Source organism: Pholcus phalangioides, unplaced genomic scaffold (genome assembly GCF_987345545.1).
Source record: "Pholcus phalangioides strain wild (caught in Gottingen) unplaced genomic scaffold, Ppha-v1.0 ptg000010l_1, whole genome shotgun sequence".
NCBI classification, from domain to species: Eukaryota; Metazoa; Arthropoda; class Arachnida; order Araneae; family Pholcidae; genus Pholcus; species Pholcus phalangioides.
In genome coordinates, this window is record NW_028301603.1 from 40368312 (window position 1) to 40386081 (window position 17770).

Below are 17770 nucleotides of genomic sequence, written 5' to 3' on the forward strand. Positions count from 1 at the left end.
AAGGGACACGATGTGGAATAAATAATTCCCTACATATAATCCGCTGATTATATGCAGGGAAATACGGTAAATTTTACATTTTCCTGAATATTTGGAGACGTTTATATGACGGTGGTGTTTTTACGTGATACCTTAGAAAAGCATCAGCATTTTGATTTGAAATTCCTGACCAATCAATGGTGAAGTCATAATAACTCAATCATTAACTCAAACAATTTCTTTCACTTCCCGAAAATTGAAGTTCAGACATGCTTTCAAGGAAAATTATAACCCATTTACTCCGCAATTTTATTGAATCTCAAAGGATTCAATATAATCTCGAATCAAAGAAAAAAGTAGACAAAATACATGCACTTCAGATAAAGTTCTCTCTCGATGATCGATCTTTTAATCTTCATTCCTTTTTAAGGGCGGGATCCGCATCGCATAGCGATTTCTTTCTTCTATTTTTTTTTTTTTCATGTATTTTCAATACTATCTTGTAATTCCGTCGTACACGACAATAAGTAGAGTGTAGATATTGGCCGCGAGAAGAAATAGAGGAAGCTCCTATCATCGAAAATCTCCGAACAAGGCCGTTCGTGAGGGTCACTTTATCGAAAATCTTCAAAAAAATAAAACTAAATCAAAAACAGTCGCAAGCTGGATCTTTGTAGAGGCACAGAGTTTTTCATTCATTAAAGACATCGCATTTCCTCATCGGGCACTAGGAAGAAGCCACAAACGATCCACATCCGTTTGAGAGAGAGTTGCACCTCCAACACGAAACTCTTCCAAGTGCTTCTTTGGACATGGATTTTAAGTGTTGCGAGAGGACGAAGCCAAGCATATGCACATACATATGATAACTTTGACTTCGGTTATGAACACATCGAATCAAGATCTCATTCCATATGTTCATCTTTGAGTTTTTATTAATTTAAAACAAGAAGACGCCAATCCATTTTCGATCATAGCTCTAATTTAAAATTTCCAATAATGGAATTCGAAGACATCCTCGCGAAAGTAGGTGATTTTGGGAAATACCAGAGGACCCTGATGACGGTATTCCTGTATCCCGTCGCGATCCTGCTGCCGTGGTTCACAATGAACATTCTTTTCATGCTGTCGGTGCCGCAGCATTGGTGCCACGTGAAGGAGTTGGATTCCTGGAATCTGACTTTGGAGGAGAAGCAAAACCTGACGAGACCGCCGTCTGATCCGAGTTGTTCCGTGTACGACGTCAACTACACGGACATCCTCAGCTCGGGTAACTTCACGGTACCTGAAGGTTCCCCGACTAAGTACTGTGATCAAGGTTGGGAATACGACAAGACGTATTACGAAAGCACGGCGGCCTCTCAGGTGAGAATTGTATCGATATAATGTCGACGTTATTTCTGTGAGAAAAATTCCTTTACCCGAATTAAAACATGAATTCGTTTCCACAATATTTATGCATTATGTCACACATCTAAAAAATTTATTTACAAGAAATTATATATTTTTGTTACTCATTTTCGATACAGATAAATCGATTTCATTCATTACACACAACTGAACCACTAACGAAATTATTTCTGCTCTTTTGTACAGTGGAATTTGGTCTGTAGCGACGGTCATTACGTAAGCCTGGTACTGACGCTGACCAGCGTTGGAGGTATCATAGGTACACCGACGTATGGGGCACTCGCAGACAGGTACGTTGCATACAGAAATAGAATTGTCGCACACATATATATCGGTTCGAAACCACTATTACTGAAATCATCAGCGGTATGACACAAATCCGTATCACACTAAGTACAATACCCAGCAATAAATTGCTCACATTATACGTTACATCTATGAAACATTATGCACAACGTGCACCCCCCCCCCTTTCCGATTGTTTTCAGAAACGACTGCAGAGTGCAATTAATTACATCAAGAACATATAAATTATAGATATAATTTTATTTTAAATTTAATCGATAAATTCGAGAAGTTCCTTTGGATAAGAATATTATGTTCTCAAATATGAATCATTTTGGTCTGCGTAATATGGCTCGCGATAGATTAAGTTTAAGATTTCTCCATAGATTCAATCAAGAACATAAATGGTACAATTGTTTAAAAAATAAGTCCTTGACAGATCAGAGACCCGCATAACAAAACAGCTCAACGATTACAAACAATCACGTAACAAATTTGGACATTAGAAATCAATGTAAGAAATTGACAATAGCTGGATAGCTATAGATGCTGAACCAATAGTCGGTTGGCTATAACTAGCTTTTACGATTCACTGAGAACCGAACTTCGATTTTGTGGCAATTAAGAGCTATATTACAGTTTATTGATCATATATAGCGTACCAATATGATTCGGATAAAGTACACAAAATAATTTTTTTTTTCTATGTAGTGATATCCAAGTCTAAGAAACACATTTTGCTTAACGCATTATTGTCTAAAAGTTGCCAGTCCGATACCTAAAGTATCTAGACTGTAGAATTTTTGTCTGTCTAAAGGGATGTCTACATACTAGCTATAAACAATCACACTGAAACAAAAACTCAGCTGAGTAAACGCTTCGGTATTACAAGCAATTATGCAACAGCTTTATGATAATAAACAATCATGCAAATTTTTAACAGGTTAGAAATCTACAACAACTAGATAACTATTGACACCAAAACAACTAACCAACTCTATTACGGCTCCTTGAGAACCGGACATCAGTTTCATGACTATAAACCGCTATACAGTCGAATCCCGTTTTTGCGAATAGCGTTATAGCGAAAATCTCGTTTCAACGAACACTTTTCTAATCCCCAGAAAAGTTTACGTAGGAACAATGCATAAACCTGGAATTCTTTTATAACGAAGTGATTTCTCTGGTCTCTTGGAGTTCGTTATAACGGAATTTGACTGTAATGCAGCTTAACGACTATAAGCATTTCAGTTGCGGATAAGCTATAATTTTATACAAGATATTGCTATCTATGTAGTGGTGCCAAAAGTCTTAGTAATATATTTAACTTTCTACTTATAATATATCATTTTTTAAAAATGGCCAGTCCAGTTTCTAGAATCTCTAGCTAGTAACATCTTTGTCTGAAAGGACGTCTACGTACCAGCGAAAAACGATTGCAATAGAAACAAAAACGCAGCTGCGTAAAAAACTACAAATATTTTAACATAATAGATGGTAATACACAGGTGTTACACTATAACGTCCTAACATTAAAGGTGTAACGTATAAAATATCATAAACAATCGTTTAACACTTCGACAATCACTATGAAATTTTACTACAAAAGGATTACAAACATTTGAATAACAACTTAACGATTATAAGCAATTGTGCAACACTTTAAATTTACTAACAATTGTGTGACACTTTAAATTTACTAACAGTTGTGTAACACTTTAAGTTTACTAACAATTGTGCAGCGAAAGGATTACAGACATTTACGTAGCAACCTAAAGATAACAAACAATCGCGTTACACCTTAACAACTCAAGTCTACAATTATTACGATAACTGAATAATTGTGTTAGTTAAATGCGTAATTAGTCATATCATATACAGGGTGCATGGGTAAGAGTGGATTACAAATAGTCACATCATATAACATTTTACCGACCGTTGATCCTAGAGGTACACTTCCAGTTACAAAAAAAAAGTATTCAAATAACGTAGTAATTAAGTACTCAGCTATGCCATCCATGCTGCAAGGGGTTGTGCAGTTATCAATATAAAAAAGTGAATGTTTTATACGGGCACATTGTTGCCCAAAAATCTTGTTGTAATGTTGTTGCGCTGGCTGTCCTTGACGCCAACAAAAAAATAACAATAATTCTACGTTTGTAAGTGCAGTATTCACTGAGAAATTCGAATTCGAAGAACGGAGGAAAAAAACACCATTAAATGCGAGTACAACGGTTTTCTACATCAACTCAATACAGTCCTGATCCCAGAATCCAAACCCAGACCTGCCCCTTAGGGGTGTGCGACAGGTGCGGTCCCACTGGGCCCCGCATTCACGTTAGCAATAACTTCTTTCATAAATTCTAAATTTCCAATTCCAATTTTCATTAATTCTGGAATTAATGAAATTCAATTCAATTTCCATCAATTCTCGGAGATTTTTTTTTTCTCTTATTCTGAATTTTCATCAACTCTGGGGAATTCTGCCCTTCATTACTTCTGGAATTGTGAGCTTCATCACTTCTGGAATTCTGAACTTCAATTCTGAAAAAAATGAATTTTCATCACTTCTGGAATTCTGAACTTTCAATTCTGAAACTATTTCTTTCATATATTCTGAATTTCCATGATTTTCATTTTCTGAATTTCCGATTCCCCTCTCCCACAGAAGAAAAAAATCGGGGCTAAATAGCCCCATTATTATTTTGGCACCAGGCCCCACGTCTGGAGAGGGAGGCCCTACATAAACCATGGCAAAAAATTAACTTTTAAAAATAATTTCATGACAGTTTCGCTGAGCAAAGCAATAATATTAGCTGTTCATAACCAGCAATGACACGCAGCTCAGTTATTATAGCTAACTGGGATAACAGTAATGCTAATTTGATGTGGATTGGGAAGCTGAATTATTATAAATAATCAATTAGCAGCAGCTACTTCGCTTAAAATCATAGTTAAATACAAAGGTTTTTAACCAGTGGGTCCCGATCCGAACTTGGGTCGAAAAGGCTCTTGAAACGGGTCGTACGAATCCATTTGCAATCCGGTTCTAAATACATTTCTATGTACAGTGGAACCTCGGTTAACGAGCGGTTCGGTTAGCGAGCAAATCGCATAACGAGGAAAAGTTTTGACAAAAAAATTGGTTCGATTAACAAGCGATGATTCGCATTACGAGAAAAAATTTGCGTTTCATTTATTGCCACGTTTTCACAACTAAGCTGATGATTTTTCGCTTCCTTGCACACACGTGCTGTGGAACTGTAGGTAATATTCTCCCCTACAGTGTCCGGTCAGCGTGCCTCACTGGAAAAATTGAATGTGACTATTATACGAAACTAGATGTCGAATCGCGCGTATGTGTGATTGTATTTTATATAAATTCTGCTTGGCCAGGAGTTGACCATAGACGAACTGATGGACCTTCATTGCATACAATAGCAAGAGCTTATATTGAGGGTATCTTTTTCTGAGGAAGAGAGAAGTGAGAAGTCCCTCTCTTTCCAAATGTGATTAGAGAGATGTGTAAAATGTGAAAATCCGTACAAAATTCTGTAGGAAAGTGCCAATGAAAAAGCACAATAAAGCAAGCAATAAACCTGCAATGCAATATCCCATCTCCGAGAAATCCTGAAAAGGAGGCAAAAAGTAAGGGTCATTGGATACGTTCTTTTTAAAATTACACAAAAAGAATAAGAATGCAAACAACAATGAGTCGGTAAATTGTCCAACACGAGATAATCCTCTTCTCTCTCGTTGTTTAGAGTAAGTTAATTTGTATACATTATCGTACCGCATATTTGTTTATGGAGTTATTACATTATGTATAATGTACTTGAAAGTAACTACCATTTATCACTTGGCGTGGCCCCCTTTTAGAGTATACCAGTGCCACAAATGGGCCACGTGGCATCAGGTTGCGAACTACTGCATTATTATAAAGTACGTACACGCACATTCCCGCATATACCAATTCGTTAGAGGTTCCGTAGAGGAATATGGACGAGGTGCATGTGTTGTTTAGTAGTAGTAGTAGTATTATATAACATGCAAAGAAAAATAATTTCACTGGAACTTTTGCCGTCTCCTGTCGAATAAAATTGTTACAATTTTCCGATTGAAGTTGCTAACTGGCTTGCGAATAGCATAATAAAGTAAATAAAAATATTATATCACATTGAAGATACTTTAAAAATGATAATATATATAAAATTATTAAAGTTACCAAAAATTAATTATCAGTTGATGTTCGTGTACAGTAATATATTATGAGTAAATTTTGTTAAGTGTTGTCATCCATCACTTTAATGAATGATTGAGATCACACATATAAACAGGATGCAAAACCATGGACGGCTTATATCTGCTATTTTACTGATATTATTTTACTTCACAAACATATCAACCGTTAAAGTTTTGAAGTAAATTCAGTGATTTAATACATATTATTATTTATAAAGATATTTTATTGTACAACATTATATTATTTTTTCAATATATTTCATCAATCAAAAACATTTTACGAATGTCAATTGAAAAATCATATTAGTTTTATTCGTTAGGTGGCAGCAGATATTTCAGATCAATGTTTTGTCATTAACATGATAAAGATTGCAGTGGTTCTTAAAATGGTTATTCTGGGGTGGGGGAGCGCTGGTGAAAGTCAGATGAAAACCAGAACAAGTGCTGAAGAGGGGCCCTCAGAAAGAGAGGGGTGATAGATTTCAAGTGAATTATGGTGGGATTATTATATTATTCCTAATTTAGGAAATGAATGATTTCAGAATTCTAGTGAAAATTAAGAATTTTTTTAGTGAAGACATAAGAATGGATGAAGAGATTCAGAATTTACGGATGAAATAATTTCAGGTTTAGTGAAAGTTTTTAATAACTTGGGACCCCCTTTTTTAATTCATAGCCTACTAGGTTCAGGCCCAGTTGGATCACCTGCAGACCCATGGATGGATTTCTCTCTAATATCGAAACCAATACATCTTTTCATCAGAAATTATTTAATAAAAACGCAAAGTTGATATGTTGTTGATTTTGGGTCACGTTTGAAAAATGTTAAGAACCCCTGGTTTAATGCCTTTAAAAATTGCTAAATCAACCAGAAATTCGCACACACAATTTTATCTACTGAATTTTTTTTACAGATTCGGTCGCAAGCCGGCGTTTATGATGACGGTTTTCGTAACTTGCATTTCCGGGATCGTATCCGTTTTCATGAAAAATTTCACGGCATTCGCCCTCTTCCGTCTGGTGAACGCGACAATTCTGCCATCCATATATCAGGTACCATACATAATAAGTAAGTGTATTGCTTATTCTCTCACACAAACATCACATTGTCTACTGTTTTGGATGCTTCGATGCCTGTGACCAAAACATTAATTTTCATGAATTTCATGTTATGAATAGTTCTAGAACTCGTTGGACCAGCGAAAAGGACAAGAATCAACGCCATCGCTTTCTCTTCGTGGACAGTTGGCTTGAGTATTCTACCACTTCTAGCTTGGCTCACCGCAGGGTGGATCACTCTCGGCATAGCTACGTCGTGCGTGACTTACGTGTTCCTGATATACTGGAAGTAAGTCTATTCCAACCATCACCGTTGGTGAATACCAATTGATATATGACACATTTTTAAAGTATTTAATTTCATCTATTTGTCAAGATGTTCATTCACGCAACGACTGCAGTGGTTGGGTAAATCAAACAGCAATTCACATGCCTAGACGGGAGTGTAACTTTTGCATGTCTGAAGAAAAAAATGTTAGTAAATATTATTATTAGATTTACTTATATGCCCGGGTCGGGCATGTATTCTAAAAAAATGCATGCCCGATCAAATTTTATCATGCCCCGGGCATGTCGGGCCATAGATCCAGCTCTCAACCAGTCTATAAATTACATTTTTGTATCTCATTGTGGATGCGAATAATTTATCTAAGTAATGTTAAAAGAAGACGTTTTTTTACTGTATTGCTATATACCAGTGATTCCCAACGTAGGCGATAACGCTCCCTGGGGACGATAGAATGTTCCAGAGGGGCGGTAGAAGCCATAGGACCCAACGAGTTAGATTGCGATGGGACAAAAAAGGTTGGGAAACTATGCTATATATACAGTTGACGCTCGCTAGAACGTCCTCGTTAAACACATAACATTCCGTTATGACGACCGTTACGACGAATCCCAAATATTTTCTAATTTTCATTATTTTATTTTTATCCAATATAACGAAAGGCAAATCAGTCGATCCATTACAACGGCCAAACTTAACTTGGATCTCCGACTTTTGCGACGATATTAACTAAATCCGTTGTTGAATGTGCGTGGCCTTGACGTTTGGGGCAGAGAATCATTGTCTTTTCTATGGAAAACCCGGTGGTTAACCAGCGCTATCATTGGAAACGGGGAAAACCATATCAAGGTGGACTGCTCTCGCGTAGGTTGATCCCCCACCCCTTTGCTCATAATTCTGTTTTATTTTCTGATGGTGGCTCACTCCCACTTCCCACGTGGTGGATTTTCTTATCTCATTCCAAATTTCATTGCGCAATTTTACTTAAATTTCTCACAATGGGAGAATATACTGGCAAGTGAACTTATATTTTCATGCTGAAAATTATTCATTCAGCATGGCTGCCTTCAAGAAACAAAGTGCTATAGATCTCAGTAGATCTCGAATTGAAAGTTTCGGTGGAACTGACAAGAAGTCTAAAGCCAAAATAGTCGAATCATTAAATATTCAAAACAAAATGAAAGAATTTTTTTATTCCGTCAGTATATAATACACAATTTTCTGGAGAGAATATACATTTTATATATTTTTAAAATGCAATATAACGCCCATTTTACGTGGAACTAGTGGGGTCCACTCATTATAACGAGCATCGACTATACTACGGTGATTTTCATGTATTGAAATGAATACGCGAACCCTTAAATTTAAGGTCAAATATGTGCCGATCAAATATCAAGTCGATTTTTTTTCTTTTTTTGCGTTCTGTTTAATCTTGATTTCTTTGACACGAACAGGATTCTGCCGGAATCGCCAAGATGGCTCTTGTCCCGAGGCAGATACAAAGAAGCAACTGATACAATGGTTAAAATCGCTGTCAAGAATGGAAAAATTATAGACAAAAATTTCCTCACTACGGAACTAAAGGTTTGTCTAATTTTTGGAAGAAATGTCCTTGAGAAAATAACAGTAAATAGAAATGTATTGCCAACATATTACCAAGTTTCTGTCTTTTCTTCATTTCCAACGGTTGGTGCCCATATCATGTGCAGTCATATGCTAAAGCCGGGATTACACAATAAAACTTTGATAAAATCCCTTTTATAAAACTTGAAAAATCCAGCCACGATAAAACTCATAGGTTACATTCGAGCAAATGCATGTTACTGGTTGAATTTTTCAAATTTTATAAAATAACTTTTAGAAAACTTTTATAGTGTAATAATCCCGGCCTTAGATAAATGTAATAATTATTCTTTTCTCAGAACTATGGAGAACGTTGCAAGAAAGAGAAAGAAAAAGCTAAATCGTCTGAAATGTCCCCGTATTCGATATTGAAATATCCAACATTGCGAAAGAATTTCCTCATATTAACATTGTGCTGGTGAGTTCAATATATTATTGAATTTAATCAATACTATCAATATCTCAACTTTAAAAGGTGGGGAAAATGGATGTTCTTATTGAAAAGTTTCCCGACTTCTACAGGGATGTTCGGGAAATTCTTGCTGTGCTTATATATATATATATATAAAAGGCTCAAAATTAACATTTTTTAAATAGAATGTGTTTCCAGAAATCCAGAAATATTTTGCCGAAGAAGTTTGTGTCAGGAAATTTTTTTTTTGGTCGTAGACAAATGCGTGCGACAATTTTTTTGTCATAGAAAGTGCATCCGAAAAACTTTTCTCGTCCGTAGATTGTATTCCCAGAAATTTTTCTGTCGTAGAATGTGCATCCGAAAAAGTTGTGGCCGTGTATGTCTACTTTACCGAGCACCAACTCCGGTCATACATCGCCATACGGAAATTTCCAACCAGTAGAGTTGGGTGGGAAATGAATTCTTCATCCATCGGTGGTCACCCCCAGGCTCGGTAGGTAAAGAACTTGCTTCTAACGTTCTATAGCCTGGATTCGAACCCATGGACATTAATGATAATCTTCATAGTGGAAGACAAGCATCTCACCACGGTGCCACTCGGGCACGGAATGTATGTCCGGAGACTTTTATGTCGTGGAATGTGGGAGCCGGAATTATTTTTATTTTTATTTTGCCATAGAATGTGCACCCGAAAATTTCTTTGCCACAGATTATGTGTCCAGAAGTTTTTTTCTTTAGTAGAATGTGCGTCATAAATTTTTTTCTGTAGTAGAATGTGGGTCCTAAAGCTTTTTCCGTAATAGAATGTGCGTCCTAAAGTTTTTTCTGCAGTAGAATGTGCGTTCTAAAGTTTTGTTTGTAATAGAATGTGCGTGCAAAAGTTTTTTCTGTAGTAGAAAGTGCGTACTAAATTTTTTTCTGTAGTAGAATGTGCGTCCTAAATTTTTTTCTGTAGTAGAATGTGGGTCCTAAAGCTTTTTCCGTAATAGAATGTGCGTCCTAAAGTTTTTCTGTAGTAGAAAGTGCGTACTAAAGTTTTGTTTGTAATAGAATGTGCGTGCAAAAGTTTTGTTTGTAATAGAATGTGCGTGCAAAAGTTTTTTCTGTAGTAGAATGTGTGTCCTAAAGTTTTGTTTGTAATAGAATGTGCGTGCAAAAGTTTTTTCTGTAGTAGAATGTGTGTCCTAAAGTTTTGTTTGTAATAGAATGTGCGTGCAAAAGTTTTTTCTGTAGTAGAATGTGCGTCCTAAAGTTTTGTTTGTAATAGAATGTGCGTGCAAAAGTTTTTTCTGTAGTAGAAAGTGCGTACTAAAATTTTTTCTGTAGTAGAATGTGCATCCTAAAATTTTTTCTGTAGTAGAATGTGCGTCCTAAATTTTTTTCTGTAGTAGAATGTACGTCCTAAAGTTCTTTCTGTAGTAGAATGTGCATCTCCTAAATTTTTTTCTGTAGTAGAATGTGCGTCTCCTAAATTTTTTTCTGTAGTAGAATGTGGGTACTCAAGTTTTTTCTGTAATAGAATTTGCGTCCTAAAGTTTTTTCTGTAGTAGAAACTGCGTCCTAAAGTTTTTTCTGTAGTAGAAAGTGCGTCCTAAAGTTTTTTCTGTAGTAGAAAGTGCGTCCTAAAGTTTTTTCTGTAGTAGAAAGTGCGTACTAAAATTTTTTCTGTAGTAGAATGTGCATCCTAAAATTTTTTCTGTAGTAGAATGTGCGTCCTAAATTTTTTTCTGTAGTAGAATGTACGTCCTAAAGTTCTTTCTGTAGTAGAATGTGCATCTCCTAAATTTTTTTCTGTAGTAGAATGTGCGTCTCCTAAATTTTTTTCTGTAGTAGAATGTGGGTACTCAAGTTTTTTCTGTAATAGAATTTGCGTCCTAAAGTTTTTTCTGTAGTAGAAAGTGCGTCCTAAAGTTTTTTCTGTAGTAGAAACTGCGTCCTAAAGTTTTTTCTGTAGTAGAAACTGCGTCCTAAAGTTTTTTCTGTAGTAGAATGTGCGTCTCCTAAATTTTTTTCTGTAGTAGAATGTGCGTCTCCTAAATTTTTTTCTGTAGTAGAATGTGGGTACTCAAGTTTTTTCTGTAATAGAATTTGCGTCCTAAAGTTTTTTCTGTAGTAGAAAGTGCGTCCTAAAGTTTTTTCTGTAGTAGAAACTGCGTCCTAAAGTTTTTTCTGTAGTAGAATGTGCGTGTCCTAAATTTGTGTGTCGTGGAATGTGTGTCTAGAATATTTTTTGTGTCTGAATATGTGTCGCATTTATTTGATATAGAGAGATGTTTAGCTCTCAATTTTAACGATGAGTTTTTACTTATAAACAAAAGAAATTTTCTCTTTTTAATAGGATAGCTAACAAGTCAGCTTATTTCGGCCTCTTGTTCAATGTTCCGAACCTAAATGGAAACGAGTTTCTGAACTTTTTCATGTTGACGATTGTCGAGTTACCGGCTTTCCTGTACAGTTGGAAGTTGATGGACTTCTTTGGTCGTCGCTGGTTCGGCGTCTCGAACTACGTTCTCACCTGCCTAGCGTGCCTGGTACCGGTTATCTTCCCGGATGGTTCGTTTGATTGTTTTTAATATGCATGAGAATCACATCAATAAATTATTTCGTGATAAATGCTACCAGTAACAATAGCTCTGTTCTAAAATATTTGGGGCACCATACAGTTTGTAAAGAATTAATGCGGCCTGTGTTAACAATATTCATTATAAAGGAAAGGGAATACCTTTTGGGCACGGTACAATAATATAAGTGGCATCCCAACTAGAAGCTCAAAATAGTAAAGATCTCAAACACGAAACAGATGTTTCGAGGCTAATATAGCCCCTTCTTCAGTGGTATAAAGTATGATATGTAAGGAGAGCTACTGTAGTTCACCATATCGTGGGCCTTATTTCAACCGCGTGTTTTGTTCTAGAAAGGAGTTTGCGCAATATAATCAGCGGTTCTCAACATTTTTTGACTCGTGGAGCCCTTTTTAGTAAAAAAATTCTATGTCGGAGCCCCGTAGGCCAATTTTTTAATTATTCATCAAAGTTACTGATTTATTTTCACTATTTAAAAATATAATTATTTTTTTACACAAGGAGCACCGGTTCAGAACCGCTGTGCTATACATAAGACTTTCTACCACCAGGGCCGTCATTTGGGGAGTCAGGGGGGGCCATTGCCCCTCCCCCGGCTTTTGAAAATATACTAAAAATTGTATATATATACAATTATATATATATTACATACATTGAGTACATGTTCTTTGCCCCCTTCTCTAAAAAAAGTTTGCCCCCCCCCCCCCGGAAAAAGTTGACGGCCCTGTGTACCACTGACGAAGGTGCTATATCAGCCACAGAACAGCTGTTTTTTTGGTCCTTGGAATCTTTATCATTTTAAGCTTCAATGTTGAGCTGCCACTTATATTAAAGCACAGTAACATCCCTCTACACGGATACCCTTCAGATTCAGTCACCAGCTCTTTTAAAGCCTGATAATAAGTTCCCCTTGTATAATAAAAGTATGCACTTCAAACCCCCTGATTTACAGTCATCCCTGAAGCACGGACGAATTTTTTTGTTCCATCGGTGTCCGCAAAAGAGGGGTTTCACTATAATATTCATTGCTTTGGCACGAGGTGGCGCGGTAGTAAGATCGTGAAGGTTGTCGTTAGGTCCCAGGTTCGAACCGGGAGAAGAATATAGATAAAAAAAATCCTAATGAGAGCTCGAGGCAACCACTGATAGATGGCGCCTTCATTTCCAACCCAACTCGTTAACGACAGTAAATTTCAGTACAGCTATATGGCCGGATTGTTGTGTTGAAGTAGTAATATTCATCAAGTCTATGAGCTAGTATGTGATGCTAGTCTTATTATTTCTTAAGTTAACATTTATTAACTGTATTTTTGGCATTTACTAATCTCAACTAATTTCATTGTATTTTTTTTAATCAATGCCAGCTGGTGTCGTGCCATCACTACTAGGCAAATTTTTTGTGTCCTCTTCGTTCATGACGATGTACCAGCAGAGTTCCGAAATCTATCCGACAACCCTACGTTCTTTGATGATGGGACTTAGTGTGACCGTCACTGAGATAATTACGATAGGTCTTCCTTACATTGTATATCTGGTAGGTCTAATATCTATTATCAGTCATAAACTAAATGAATACTCCGGTACATACTGATCACTGCCGAACCTTTATTTTTTGCTTTCTTTAGTCCGTGTACGGCAAGTACATACCTTTCTTGGCTTTCGCCACTCTGTGCGCGATGTCTGGTTTCGCTTCGAGCTTCTTACCAGAGACTCTGAACGAGAACTTACCGCAGACTGTTCAAGACGCCGAAAACTTCAAGGCCAACGAGAAATTCTTCTCGTTCAAGAGGTACGAGTTAAGACATTTATGTTTCCTATGGGGGGAAAAACTGCATTTATACACATGTATAAGAGAGATTACACAATGACATGATGAATCATATTTAAAACCAGAGACGCAAAAAGCAATCTTCAGGTATTCAAATACAGAACGTAAGAGAGAACCGAGTTTTCTTTACAATTGAGACATTCAACGTCATTAGAGTTTATTTCATAATGAGGTAGCCGAATGCGTTCCAAAATTTACACATCAGCAACATCAGTTATAGGCCAGTATTTTTCAATCTGTGGTCCACGGGGGGTCATGACTACTCTATAAGGGATCATTTTCATTTAATACCATTGCACGAATGAGAAATTTTGTGCTGTGGAATTGTAATTTATTCAATTGTTTGTTTTTTGCCAATTACCAAAAAACAATATATTTTGGATTTTATGGGAGCGGGGTGTCTGCAGCGTCAAAAAAGTTGGGAAACACTGGTATTTGCAATAGAACAGCGTACGTCTAGGATAAATCGTTGGCAGATCTCAGACCAATCCAGCAGCTGCAGGAATGCATGTTATATGGCCGTCATCATTTTCAACAGGACAGTTTTACGTACCTATCGTACAACAGTCCTTCACTGAAGAAGTAAACAGTGCTCTCCGGCACTCGCCTCATCGGATGCGACTCTTGATACAGCGGTTCGTTCGTTTTCCAGAGTCAGCCGAATCCGACATTCGAACCCAATGATCCTTTTTCTGTGGGGTTTTCCAACTTTGACGCACAAATACAAGCCGGTCTTCCATTTGAAATGTCTCTCCGCAGAGAGTAGGCAGACTTACACGATACTTACATAATATGAAAATTCAAGCATTTACAGACTTCAATTCGAAACAAGAAAGACAAATGGTGACACTAGGGTAACACGAAACAAGCACAACTCCGATAACATAAATACGTTAGAGACACTCATATACGCACACGTTCGTGCTTGTAAACCAATTCGTTAGAAATTCCTGCGAGGAATGTGGAGGAGGTGCATGTACGGTTGAGCAGTAGTGATTCTGCTTTAGTCATCCCTCGCTTTACGCTTTAATTGTTTCCATAAAATCATTGCGTAAGAAGAAATCTCGTAAAGTATGTTGAAATTAACGTAAGTAAAGTAGAGATAGCGGTTTTCTTCAGAAGAATAGAAAAAAGAACAAATTTTTCAGTAGAAAAATACTTTTTTAATGAATTGAATTCAGACGAATTCAATTCATTAAATTGAAGTCTCGTAAACTAAAGCCATACGAATGAATTTAACTGATACTTTTTAATTCTGTCTTCAATAGGCACTTCTGATTAATTTATATGCGAGTGTAGTGTTGATGTTTTCTTTCCTGAAGAGTCTGGTATGATAGGCTGATAACTTTTTTAATGAAGTAGTCCAGATTCATGTGACAAGCTGCATTCTTGGTCTCTATGAAAACCTCAGTGGCAAGAGAATTCTGAATATCTCTCGCAAATATGACAATTCTGGTTTCATTAAGACATTTTTTTTTTTTAATTTTAATTCCGATAGCATTGTCAATGTTATCAAGAGATGTTGATTGCGAGACCTGGTGAATTGGATTTGAGCATTTGTCCCACATCTGTCTCATCTAAATCATAAAATCTAACGGATTTTCGTCATTTCAACTAAATCATATCTTCAATTTACAAGCCCATTTTCAAAATGAACATCAAACTCCAGGCGAAATTTAGCAGTTTGTGATTTCTAATATCAAATTTTCGAAATCACGTAACAGCGAAATCTCGTAAAGCGAGGGATACCCGTACTTGAGAGGGGGGATATGCTAGTACACAAATCCTATCCTCAAGGAACTCCTGAACAACTTTGTGATCAAATATCGAACTGCTTGCCAGCACATGGAGACGGCGTTTTCGGCCTCCGTATTGATGATTCCGAATAGTCCACCCATTTCTGAAGCATCCCGCAGTTTGCATGGGTTTGTCATTCCTGGATTTCAGGTGCCATTGTCTACTTTATCCATTATTCCAATCTATCCCTTATTCAATTAATTGAGCGATTCCTTTTGAGGATAAAAACACTGACGCCAGTGCGAAACGGATTCATAGATGCCGTAATTCTTTATTTCAGGAAGAAGAAGCCACAAAGTTACGAAAACGACACCGACTTCCCACTTCAGGATGGAATGAAAAAGACATGATTCCAGGCTTTCGAAGTACGAACATGTGCTCGTTCCGTTTTTTGCATCAGAAAAGACCATCCATATATTTTTTCCACCATATCTATGAAAAAGAACTGTGCGTGCATCCTTTTTTCATTGAAATAAATTTTTATTCCATTGCCTTTTTCTGCGCACGAATTCTTTTATTAATTACTAGCTGTAATACCCGGCGCTGCCCGGGTTTCTTCAATGAGGCTTTTTTGGATCACGTGATATCTCCCTCTCTTTTTCTTGAGGAACATATAAACCGTGTCCAAGTTAACCAATATGGCGACTTCCTGCGCGATTCATGAAATAAACAAATTTAGATTTACAGAAACGTAGAAATGAATATATATTTTCCTTTTTTAAGGGGCGCTAGGTATTTCGATAAACCTCCACCCCCCCTGAACTTCAAGTTACCCATCTGCCTGTTTCAGCTTTCAAAAAATGCTTAATTAAAGCTGTGGAATTTTTTCCATCCACTTTTTACGGGCTCATAACTAATTTTAAAATATCCTAACCCACATGAATTTATGCAAATAAATATCAAAATACAATACGGAGACATTAATTTTCATGCTTGAGATGCTGATAAAACTGATGCTGATGGTGATTATGACGTCTATTCGAAAAGCCTCATTACTGGGAGGATTGAAAAAGTAGCAAACCATTGTAAAGGCATATACACGTCTGAAACGCATTGCTAGGCAACCACGGTAACCAAAGTAAACGCTTCGAAAGTGATTGTTGAGGCCCAAAAACCATTGTTGCCCAACCGTTTTTTTGCCCATTCGGGGCATTTGCCCTGCTCTGACAAAATTTTAAAGTAGCCTATCGTTCAAGTCGGGTCCCATTTGGTATATATGCAAAATTTGGTGACGATCGATCTAAAATTGTAGATTTGTATAGAGAACATACATACACACACACAGACAGACAGAAAATCAATTTTATATATATAGATTCCACAGCGGAACAGGCCATGATGACATTTTGTGAAGATTGATGGCCGCACCTGCCGGGCAGAAGCAGCCGTACGTGCAATTGTATTTTCTCGTAACACATCAACGTTAACCTTGCATTTAGTCTCAATGTCCTTAGAACGGACACCGTTAAAGGTTTAAAGATTAGCAACGAGCAGTGTGGAGAAAATTTATCAGAATAATTTGTATGTTAATAAAATAAACTTTGAAACACATTAATCGTCTTAATGTGTTGCGCTTGAACCTAAATAAAAAAAAAAAATTTAATCTATTACAACGAAAATGCTGGCATTTGATAATAATTTTGATGAAATTGAATCATCTAGCATTTTCTAGATTTTAATTTAACGACTTTAGATAGCGATGCAAACCTGTCTGGAGTGTTTTCGTAAAGGAAATACAGTGTATGCCGCTTAATTTGATCATATCGGGTGCCGGGAATTCTAACAACTAATTGATAATCATGACCAAAAAAAAAAAAAAAAATACCGATTGAAGCAAAACAGGCCGAACACGACCAGGCCCTGAAGTACCAGACAAGACCCCCGGACTCTGTCCCTTGAGGGATATAAGCCCTTTACCCGACTGGGTTGAGTCTTGTTGGGGAGTACGACCAGGCCCTGTCACTTACGGTCAAGCTTAGGCTTAAGCTCATTGCCCCGGAGGAGAAAATAATAATAACAGTGTTCTACAAGGAAAAAAAAAAAAATTTCCGATATGAAAAATATGTTTCTAAAGGTTTATGGTGTGGGAAATTCGAATCTGAAGAGCACAGTTTTTCCAGTTATTAAACAATTTATGTCTAATTTTACCGATATACAGTAGTTATGAGTCATGAATCATTTCGAATACCTTTCAGTTTATTCGCATTCCTTCTTGGAACCTTAAGTTTTCTTAAGAAATCATATTCAAAAACAAATTCCCC

General features: G+C 36.7%; 1 protein-coding gene across 1 annotated transcript; it reads left to right on the top strand.

Moving 5' to 3' along the window:
• The first annotated feature begins 494 nt into the window (after positions 1-494).
• On the top strand, positions 495-16004 carry LOC149081465 (beta-alanine transporter-like). The gene is made up of 10 exons (XM_089238390.1): positions 495-1344; positions 1576-1679; positions 6831-6985; positions 7096-7264; positions 8719-8848; positions 9187-9305; positions 11641-11855; positions 13249-13418; positions 13510-13673; positions 15790-16004. Exons 1-10 carry the CDS (start codon positions 979-981, stop codon positions 15857-15859), a joined length of 1662 nt encoding a protein of 553 aa, XP_089094516.1. The 5' UTR covers positions 495-978; the 3' UTR covers positions 15860-16004.
• Positions 16005-17770: the final 1766 nt, after the last annotated feature.